General features: G+C 40.4%; 1 protein-coding gene across 2 annotated transcripts in view; it reads left to right on the plus strand.

Annotated features, from left to right (window-relative positions):
* PREX2 (phosphatidylinositol-3,4,5-trisphosphate dependent Rac exchange factor 2) overlaps window positions 1–12,263 on the plus strand; it is a 430,245-nt gene that overhangs the window by 409,432 nt on the left and 8,550 nt on the right. For both annotated transcript variants that reach the window (XM_040432527.1, XM_040432528.1), the window contains exon 39: window positions 5,305–5,372. In XM_040432527.1, the coding sequence (XP_040288461.1) occupies window positions 5,305–5,372 (68 nt within the window). The remainder of the gene's footprint in view (window positions 1–5,304; window positions 5,373–12,263) is intronic.

Below are 12,263 nucleotides of genomic sequence, written 5' to 3' on the forward strand. Positions count from 1 at the left end.
CCTTGGGGAGAGAGCGCCTCAAATTGGTGTAATGAGACTTATAGGCCATACATCAGGGATCAGCAACCTCCGGCACTCCAGCTGTTCTGAAACTACAACTCCCAGAATCCTCCTTTCACTTCTACGGGAGTTACAAGAACAGCCAAGTACATTTTCATGCGGGGAGTTGTAGTTTTATAGCAGCTGGAGTGCCGAAAGTAAAGCTGACCTCTGCCTTACATGCTCCTCTGGAGCTGATAAGATACAGTATTAATCCTTTTGAATTGTTGGACAACTCCCTTAAGTATAAGGGCACATAGGGACAAAAGGATGGAGACAAAAAAGCAAGTACAAAATGGATGTACATGGATTCTTTTTTATTATTTTTATTTTTTGGTTAAAGAAAACTTTATTCTGCATTATGTAGGCATATTGTGGCAGGGGACAATGACACTGTGGATAGGGGGGTATCCTCCATTTTACGAAGGATGTATTATAAAAGTGTGCCTGAACTGGAAAGAGTGGAGCTTTTATTTTTCATAGTTTTTTTACTTTATTTCTGAAATTGATATCATGGCACTTGTTTTCGGTGCCATTTTAGTGACAAGACCACAACTTAAAGAGTAGCTGTATCTTATCAGAGAAAGATGCTTCTTTCTCCTCTTATCACTAATTCTAAATTCACTGCTCAGAACTGCATCAGTAGTGATGTATTTCTCTCAGTAGATAATCCTCAGAGATGATGATTCTCTGGAACTTTGGACTAATCCTATGAGGAATGGCGCATGTCACAGCTCCTCTGCTAACAAGCTACTAACTTAGCTAGGGCGGACCTAAATCCCTGTTCCTGCTGGGGCAGAGCCAGAACAGTTAACCCTGAAAGATCCATACAAAGTTATACTGGGTTTACAATGCATTAAATAACATGACATAACATTGCATACCAAGAACCGTGTGCAAGTACCCAGTTCTGGGGTACTGCACAAATAATACATGAAAGGGCCATGTCCAGCAGAATGAGAACCACTCTATGGTTTGGTACAGTGCTGCCCATAATTATTCATACCCCTGGCAAATTTTGACTTAAAGTTACTTTTATTCAACCAGCAAGTAATTTTTTGACGGGAAATGACATAGGTGTCTCCCAAAAGACAATAAGACGATGTACAAGAGGCATTATTGTGGGGGAAAAAAATTCTCAGCCTTTATTTACATTTCGACAAAAAATACAAGATGTTCCGCACTGTGGAAAATCTGAGAGGACATGGTCGGAAGCCAAAAGTGACACCTGTGCTGGTTAGGAGGATAGTTAGAGAGGTGAAAAAGAATCCAAGGGTCACCACCAAGGCCATCCTGGTGAATCTGGGCTCTGCTGGTGGCAATGTCTCAAGGCAGACAATCCAACGGACACTGCACAATGCAGACCAAGGAGGACGACACTTCTCCAGATAAGGCACACAAAAGCTCGCTTGGCCTTTGCAAAAGCTCATCTGGACAAAAAAGAAGACGACTTCTGGTCTTCTGTGTTATGGTCAGATGAAACAAAAATTGAATTCTTTGGTCACAATGATGTTTCCTTCATTTGGCGTAAAAAAGGAGAAGCCTTCAACCCAAAGAACACCACCCCCACTGTCAAACATGGCGGTGGGAACCTAATGCTTTGGGGGTGTTTTTCAGCCAATGGATCAGGGAACCTAATCACAGTAAACGGCACCATGAAAAAAGAGCAATACATGAGGATTCTCAACGACAACATCAGGCAGTCTGCAGAGAAACTTGGCCTTGGGCACCAGTGGACATTTCAGCATGACAATGACCCAAAACACACAGCAAAAGTGGTAAGGAAATGATTAGCAGACAACATTAATGTTTTGGAGTGGCCCAGCCAGAGTCCAGACTTGAATCCAATTGAGAATCTGTGGAGGGAGCTAAAGATCAGGGTGAAGGCAAGAAGACCCTCCAACCTGAAAGATTTGGAGCTCATTGCTAAAGATGAACGGGCAAAAATACCTGTGGAGACATGCAAAAAGCTGGTCTGCAATTATAGGAAGCGTTTGATTGCTGTAATAGCCAATAAAGGCTTTTCTATTGATTATTGAGAAGGGTATGATTAATTTTGGACTGGACACTTTTCGCTAAAATGTAAATAAAAGCTGAGAAATGAATTTTTCCCACAATAATGCCTGTTGTACATCATCTTATTATCTTTTGGGAGACACCTATGTCATTTCCCGTCAAAAAATCACTTGCTGGTTGAATAAAAGTAACTTTAAAGAGGACCTTTCACCGATTATTACCCTATGAACTAACTATACAGACATGTGGAGCGGCGCCCGGGGATCTCACTGCACTTACTATTATCCCTGGGCGCCGCTCCGTTCTCCCGTTATGCCCTCCGGTATCTCCGCTCACTAAGTTATAGTAGGCGGAGATTCCAGTCCCTAAGTTATGGTAGGCGGAGTCTGCTCTAGCGCTGGCCAATCGCAGCGCAGAGCTCACAGCCTGGGAGGTTATTTTCTCCCAAGCTGTGAGCTCTGCAATGCGATTGGCCAGCGCTAGAGCAGACTCCGCCTACCATAACTTAGGGAACGGAGATACCGGAGGGCATAGCAGGAGAACGGAGCGGCGCCCGGGGATAATAGTAAGTGCAGGGAGATCCCCGGGCGCCGCTCCACATGTCTGTATAGTTAGTTCATAGGGTAAGAATCGGTGAAAGGTCCTCTTTAAGTCAAAATTTGCCAGGAGTATAAATAATTATGGGCAGCACTGTACACATTAGTCTATGAAGAAAAGTCCTGGGCCTTATATGGCCTATAGAAAGGGGTTATTATGATAAGAAAACCCCAATATAATGGCAATTGCTACTGGTAGACTCTGCTTTGAAAAAAATAAATAACTTGATTGTTTTTTTTTTTTAAGTTTAATAGTACAGTAGCTGCATATTAGTCCAGCACAATTGATTTTTAACATTTTAAATAGTCATTTAGCATCCAATCAACTTTAACCCTACGAACAATTCTGCCGGAGGAGTTACCTTTATCCATGGCAATTTAATTGGACATTTTAGTGATTTATACTAGAAAACTGGTCAGAATCTCTGGAAAAGACATCCTGTTGACATCAGCACTTATTGTAATGGATACACCACTAATGCAATTTTTGGCAATGTCTGTTAGTGCTGATGATTTAATCAATAGTCTTGGCTTTGATCAAAGCATACTATAGTAGGTCTATTTTAAAAGCAGCGAGGCTTTAGGATTTTCGCTTTTTATGTCTGTTCATATTTTAGTACATGCAATTTAAATTTTAAAGTTTACCTTAATTACTAGAAAATGTTACCTACAGTATATTGACTTGAACGGATCCGTTTTGATTTTGCACATCGGGATGCATCCGTTTCGTTAGGATGCGGTTGCGTGAAATCAAAGCGGAAATAAACGGATCCGTCAAATAAATACATTGAAGGTCAATGGGTGACGGATCTGGTTATTTAGGCACCTAAAAGTCACCATTGACTTACATTGTTTTCACTGCCAGATCCATTTTTTTCAGTTTTTATGACCGTACACAAAACTGCAGCTTGCAGTGGTTTTGTGTCCAGTCACAAAACGGATTGCTGATGGAACAGAAGACATCCTGATGTATCCTGATCAGATCTCTTTCCATTCAGAATACATGAGGACTAAACAGAATATATATTTTTTTTCCAGTATTAAGATCCTCTGCCGGATCTCAATACCGGAAAACAACAACGCAAGTGTAAAAGTAACCATAGATGGGATCGGTAATAGCTTGCATCACTGAATCCCCTAAACAGTACCAGTCACATTACTGCTCCCAAACTGTTACAATCATAGTGAGCACCAAACTTGGCTTCCAAATTTAATTTTCACACTCTCAAACTAGTGTCAGCCAGTGATATTACACCCACGAGGATCCTAAAATGAGAGAAGATTCAGCAGTGTAGCATTTAATCCTTTTTCCATGCTTCTTAAAACATAGCCTTGTAGATATCCTATGATATGTGATATGATAAGAAATCTGTAACACTGTGTTTCAAGAAGTATTGGACAAAGGATTGACATTTCTCTACCGTTGAGATCCACAATCTTCTTCTGCTGCTGAGGATTTTACAATTTGTATTGCTCGCTGTGCACCCCCACTACTATGTTGGGCCGAGACCTGGGTTGTTGAGTGCTGCAGTCAGTTTCTCTCCTGTGCTCTTTAAATGGGAAGTACTGTATCACATTGTATGGGCCATCCCTGCTTCTAGGTCTGGCAACTATAGGTCCAAAGCTCAATTCATAGAGCTGACAACCCTTATGTTATTACTGATTGTGTCACCTCCTTTTGGGTGATGCGACTCCCAGTTTAGGGGACTTAAAGGGAACCTGTCACCAGTTTTATGGTGTCCTAACTAAGGGCAACATAAATAAGTGACTGATTCTCTTAGCACAATGCTGGGTCACTTTCTTTAATTGACCCAGTCAATCTGCCAACATCTTGTATTAAAAAGCTCCAGCTGATAATGATGAGTCCTGAATATTCATGAGCTCCTGACTCTCCACGCCCACCTGCTGCTGATTGACAGTTATTTCCCATATAAATCAGCAGCAGGTGGGCAGGGGAGTGGCTATAGTTCTGAATTAAATATACGCTGGACTCACTGACATCACGCTGGACTCAAATCAGCTCATTAGCATGTGTATATTATGAGGTAACCATCTATCACACCAGTAAGTGAATGCATCTAAGGCACTTTTTAGTAGTTAATGATTGTATATAATTAGTTAGATTATAATCAAATATCCACATGACAGGTTCCCTTTAAAGGGGACACATCACAGAATCAAGCTGAACTCATTATAGCTTCAATTTCCCTATAATGTCACCACATGCACTGGTACCTCACAGAACACCCGGCAGTCTATGTCACTAACAAAACATTGATCATGCCATACATCACAGGCAATCTTCCACTACAACTACAATTTTAATGTAATTTCATCATACCCATTGGATATCTTATATCATTATTCATCAGCACGGCCTTGGAAAAGCTCAATTAAATAAGGATAATGTATAATACATGTGTGGTCTGTTCAGTTATGTACTACAACTCCTATCATTTGTCTAACAGAAAGCTATTTGCTACTGAAAACTAATATAAATTGCCACGTTTCTAAGGCCAATTTTTTTTTATTAGAATTGTATAGTCTACAGAAAAATTGCGAGTTCTTTACTGTATCCTAAATAACCCTTACTATAATAATTATAATATACATTTATTATCTTTTCTTGAATTGATTTATTCTCTGATTGCAGGGTGCAAGGGTTCAGAACACGGCTAAGAATTTGGGTGTTAGAGACAGAACACCAACATCTGCTCCAAGGTACAGTACAACTCTACGATATATTATACACCTACTATAAATATGGAGGCCATTGCACCTCGGGCCCATCAAAATATAATCATCCTACTATACAAGCAAATAATGAAGACAATATACATGAAAATATTGCTTAAAGGGGAGGCGCCACCATTGCATCTATATTTAAAGGGGTCATCAGGATAAGTCATCAATATCTGATCAGTGGGATTTTGACTCCCAGCAGCCCCATGAATCATCTATATGAAGAGGCTGCGGCCTAGTGAGTGCTGTGTCCTCATCACTGCATACTAAGCACAGCGCCGTACATTGTATAGCGACTGTGCTTAGTATTGTAACCCAGATACATTCACTTGAATGGGACTGGGTTGCAGATAGGCCATGCGACTGATGAACGTGATGTTACTGGCCTAGGAAGAGGCTGCAGACCTCACCCGAGCACCACAGCCCCTACAAACAGCAGATCAGCATGGGAGCCAGGAGTCGGACTCCCACCGATCACATATTGATGACCTAGCTCGAGGATAGGCCAGCAATATTTAACTTCCTTAAAATTCCTGTATTTATGCTGAAAAGAGTAAAATGAGCAATTCTGTTATTAACACCTATTAAGGGTCCATTCACATGTCTGTGGAATGGGTCCGCATCCGTTCCGCAATATCCGGAACGGGTGCGGACCCATTCATTCTCAATGGGGCAGGAATGGATGCGGAGAGAACACTATGTGCTCTCCGCATCCGCATTTCCGGAGCGCGGCCCCGATCTTCCGGTCCGCGGCTCCAGAATTTTTTTTAACTTGTCCTATTCTTGTCCGCAATTGCGGACAAGAATAGGCAGTTCTATGGGGGTGCCGGCCGGGTGTATTGCGGATCCGCAATACACTACGGACGTGTGAATGGACCCTAAAAGTGATACCTTGTTGTAAAGATATTCACCCTCGATGCCAAGGATGGCACCCTCTGCTTTTACTAGTGCTACCCACTTTGTCCGTCCATTTATGTGACTCCGTTCTGGCGACCAAGCATGCACAGTAAATCCTATGTGTCGTCTTCTAATAATTCAGCAATATTTTTCCACAGTGCATGTGCCATTAGATCCTTCCGCCTTGGCTGGCTCCATTCAATTGCTGTGAAAGCCATAATGTGTGAGGAGTATCTGTATATGAGTCTCCATTGGTCCCTGAACATCATGGCTTTTACAGCACTTGAACCGAGGCACAAGGCACATGCGCGGGGGTGAGCACTGCTGCTCCGCAGATACAGGACAGCTTAGAGGATTTACTGTGTACGCTCAGTCACACAGAGGTATGGGCAAAGCGGGCAGCACAAGTAACGTCTGGGCAGCCATATTTAGCATCTTAGGTGAATATCTTTGTAATAATGCATCACTTTCAAAGAGATTAATGAAGAATTTGCTTACTTTGCTCTGACTGAGTTTCAGTGGCAAATTAAGTGTATTGTAGGCCCAGGGCTGTTTAGCCATCTTGGGCCCCCTCTCTCCATTTGCTTGACCATCCCCCCTTTTGCGTTCTGCCCCAGCCCCATACAGTAAACACAGTATGCTGTATATAGTATAATACCCCAAATATACAGTGCTCCACAGTATACAGTATATAGTATAACACCCCACAGTATGCGGTATATAGTATAAGACTTCACAGTATACAGTACCACTCAGTATAAAGTGTAATACCCCACAGTATACAGTACCACACATTATACAGTATATAGTATAACACCCCACAGTATGCAGTATATAGTATAAGACTTCACAGTATACAGTACCACTTAGTATAAAGTGTAATACCCCACAGTATACAGTACCACACATTATACAGTATATAGTATAACACCCCACAGTATGCAGTATATAGTATAAGACTTCACAGTATACAGTACCACTCAGTATAAAGTGTAATACCCCACAGTATACAGTACCACACATTATACAGTATATAGTATAACACCCCACAGTATGCGGTATATAGTATAAGACTTCACAGTATACAGTACCACTCAGCATATAGTGTAATACCCCACAGTATACAGTACCACTCAGTATGCAGTATATAATGTAATACCCCACAGTATACATTACCATACAGTATATAGTATAACACCCCACAATATACAGTACCCCACAGTATATAGTGTAATACCCCACAGTATACAGTACTCCACAGTATATAGTGTAATACTTCACAGTATACAGTACCACACAGTATGCAGTATATAGTGTAATACCCCACAGTATACAGTACCACACAGTATACAGTACCCCACAGTATATAGTGTAATACCCCACAGTATACAGTACCACACAGTATACAGTACCCCACAGTATATAGTGTAATACCCCACAGTATACAGTACCACACAGTATACAGTATATGTTGTAATACCTAACAGTATACAGTACCCCACAATATACAGTATATAGTGTAATACCCAACAGTATACAGTACCATACAGTATATAGTGTAATACCCCACAGTATACAGTATCCCACAGTATATAGTATATAGTGTAATACCCCACAGTATACAGTACCCCACAGTATATAGTGTAACACCTCACAGTATACAATACCACACAGTATACTTTATATAGCATAACACCCCACAATATACAATACCCCACAGTATATAGTGTAATACCCACAGTATACAGTACACCACAGTATACAGTATATAGTGTAATACCCCACAGTATTCAGTGCCACACAGTATGCAGTACATAGTGTAATACCCCACAGTATACAGTACCACACAGTATACAGTATAACATCCCACAGTATATAGTGTAATACCCCACAGTATACAGTACCACACAATATACAGTATATAGTGTAATACCCCACAGTATACAGTACCCCACAGTATATATTGTAACACCCCACAGTATACAGTACCACACAGTATACTTTATATAGCATAACACCCCATAATATACAATACCCCACAGTATATAGTGTAATACCCCACAGTATACAGTACCCCACAGTATACAGTATATAGTGTAATACCCCACAGTATACAGTACTCCACAGTAACAGTAAATTGTGTAATACCCCACAGTATACAGTACCATACAGTATATAGTGTAATACCCCACAGTATACAGTACCACACAGTATGCAGTATATAGTGTAATACCCCACAATATACAGTACCCTACAGTATATAGTGTAACACCCCACAGTATACAGTACCACACAGTATACTTTATATAGCATAACACCCCACAATATACAATACCCCACAGTATATAGTGTAATACCCCACAGTATACAGTACCCCACAGTATACAGTATATAGTGTAATACCCCACAGTATACAGTACTCCACAGTATACAGTAATAGTGTAATACCCCACAGTATACAGTACTCCACAGTATACAGTAATAGTGTAATACCCCACAGTATACAGTACCACACAGTATACAGTATATAGTGTAATACCCCACAGTATACAGTACCACACAGTATACAGTATATAGTGTAATACCCCACAGTATACAGTACCCCACAGTATATAGTGTATTACCCCACAGTATGCAGTACCCCACAGTATGCAGTATATATGCAATGTATAGTATAACACCCTCTGCCACCTTATTCTAAGGTAATCTCCACATAAAACTGAACCAAATATCTTCTGCAGCAGGACTTCTCCTGGATACTGCTACGCATAGTCATTTGTTTAACCACTAATTTGCACCTCTTTTAACCTTTTTTCAAAGTGAGAAGACAAATGTCACACTTTTGGCACCATACTAGATGCAAATGTATAACTCATCCAACTTCCGCCACTGAAGCATAAATGTTGACCATTATATCTTAAAGCCTTCACTTAAGGCTCCATTCACATATCCGCAAAATGGGTCCGCATCCGTTTCGCAATTTTGCAGAACAGGTGTGGACCCATTCATTTTCAATGGGGCCGGAATGTGTGCTGTACGCATCCGCACTTCCGGTTCCGCACTTCCGGTTCCGCACTTCCGTTCCGCAAAAAAATAGAACATGTCCTATTCTTGTCCGCAATTGCGGACAAGAAAAGGCATTTTCTATGAGAGTGCCAGCGATGTGCGGTCCGCAAAATGCGGAACGCACATTGCTGGTGTTCGTGTTTTGCGGATCCACAAAACACATACGGACGTCTGAATGGACCATAAAAAGCATGTGCATTTCTAATGCTGAACATCATGAATGGTAGCAGGTTTATCTCTGAGAACATATTTCCTGTCTGCAGTGGATGGTTTTTGCACTGTGGTTTTATGCTGAGAAACAGTCAAAAGGAACAACTAATGTTATTGTAAAGCTGAGGTGACATACATCTTATTATATAATGGGAGAAATCACAGCCCGTACCACAAGATCTATGTCTGCCCGTTAGATTGTTGCACTGGAAAAAGCCAAGGGACAGGATATTATATGATTACTTCTAAACACAGTAAACAAGTAGGGCCATAAAACAGCAGGAAATCAGCGGGGTCCTAGCTGTGATGAAACTTTGACCAGCTAGCAGAATGATATGTTGATATTACTTCTAAGATCATTATTAAAGTATTGCCCAGAGAGTGCTTCATTTTTTCACTCACGGTCTCTTCTGTTTTCTCTTCTGCCAAATTCTGGTTTATCAAAGTTCTGCTTTCAACTTTTTATTGCATCAGGAGGAGAAATTTGCTAATATCCTATTGTAGTATTATCACAGTCACTTCCTTTACAAGCATAGGGTCGGAGAAGTCCAGCAGAGTACCAGTGGAACCTTTGGTGGTCCCAGGTGCTAGCACAATAATGAATACTAAAGATCCAGCAGAAGACACCACCTTTGGACCCAGTCACCAGGGTCTATTTCTAATAATCTATTAGACTTTAGTGATGATATGTCCTGTGTGTGCAGTGGTAATATGTGGCGTCTGAGTGTTTAGACAGGGAGAGGGCTCCCTCTGTGACTCCATTTGTGCCACCACCACAACACGATTGCAGGATGTTGATGGGTTGTCATGGCAGTCATAAGCCTAGGAACTTCCAGGTCTTTAATGTGTATACTTATTAGGACCTGCCAGAGGAAGGGCTTTATAGGCTACCTGTCAGTTTTACACTGACAGGCATAACACACTTCAAGTTTATATCAGCGATCAAACAAACAAATATATATATATATATATATATATATATATATATACACAGTATGCCTTTTGTATATACAGTACAGACCAAAAGTTTGGACACACCTTCTCATTCAAAGAGTTTTCTTTATTTTCATGACTATGAAGGCATCAAAACTATGAATTAACACATGTGGAATTATATACATAACAAACAAATGTGAAACAACTGAAAATATGTCATATTCTAGGTTCTTCAAAGTAGCCACCTTTTGCTTTGATTACTGCTTTGCACACTCTTGGCATTCTCTTGATGAGCTTCAAGAGGTAGTCCCCTGAAATGGTCTTCCAACAGTCTTGAAGGAGTTCCCAGAGATGCTTAGCACTTGTTGGCCCTTTTGCCTTCACTCTGCGGTTCAGCTCACCCCAAACCATCTCGATTGGGTTCAGGTCCGGTGACTGTGGAGGCCAGGTCTTCTGGCGCAGCACCCCATCACTCTCCTTCATGGTCAAATAGCCCTTACTTTCAAAGTTTTCCCAATTTTTCGGCTGACTGACTGACCTGTGAAGTGAAAACCATTTCAGGGGACTACCTCTTGAAGCTCATCAAGAGAATGCCAAGAGTGCGCAAAGCAGTAATCAAAGCAAAAGGTGGCTACTTTGAAGAACCTAGAATATGACATATTTTCAGTTGTTTCACACTTGTTTGTTATGTATATAATTCCACATGTGTTAATTCATAGTTTTGATGCCTTCAGTATGAATCTACAATTTTCATAGTCATGAAAATAAAGAAAACTCTTTGAATGAGAAGGTGTGTCCAAACTTTTGGTCTGTACTGTACATCTGTTTATATAGTCTTGTCTTCTAGCTATACATATGGTTTCATATTTCTTATTTTGATCACCAGCAGGTAAAAGTGTATGGTCCCTTAAAATGTCATGGTTACATTTATTCATATCTCATTGATCGTTTAGGAACAGCTATTTCTTGCTTAATACATTGCATCTGAATGCTAGAAGTTTTCATACTATAGTCTATCACTTCAGAGGTAGCAGAGGAAAGCAATATCTATCAGAGGCATCAAAATGAATCTCCTCAATAAAAACGTCCTGGCCGAGACCAGCGAATCCCCTGAACCCATGTTTCAATCTGACTAAAAAGTATTTTTGTGATAATTTTTACTTTTATCCCCTGTCAAGTGAATCTGATGGACTTATCCCTGCTGCATTCATCAAGGACGCTATATCAAAAGTTCCAGCACCAAGTCATAAAACGAGAAGCAGATTCATGAAAGAAAGTGAAATAAACATTAAAATCAATAGCGATTATAACATTCCTGTATTCTACATGTACGGTGTTACATCTATCCTATACTTTACATCTGGATTTACAACTAATATATGAGATAGACTCATTACATGCAAAGCGAGATATTTCAAGCCTTTATTTGTTATAATTTGGATGATTATGGCTTATAGCTTATGAAACCCCAAAGTCACAATCTCAGGTACCCTTTGCTCAGGGGGTATGGATTAATTAGCTGACTAGAGTGTGACACTTTGAGCCTAGAATATTGAACCTTTTCACAAAATTCTAATTTTAAGCTGCAATAATGCAATTCCTTTTAATTTGCATTACTGAAATAATGGACTTTTGCACAATATTCTAATTTTTCAAGTTTCACCTGTACATGTGAACATATGTGCACACACACGGGACCCAGGTTTACACCATATTGCCTGTTGTATAGCATACCCTTCATTTACCACCTCCTCTTATCTG

The sequence above is a fragment of the Bufo bufo genome, chromosome 5, assembly GCF_905171765.1.
Source record: "Bufo bufo chromosome 5, aBufBuf1.1, whole genome shotgun sequence".
Lineage (NCBI taxonomy): Eukaryota > Metazoa > Chordata > Amphibia > Anura > Bufonidae > Bufo > Bufo bufo.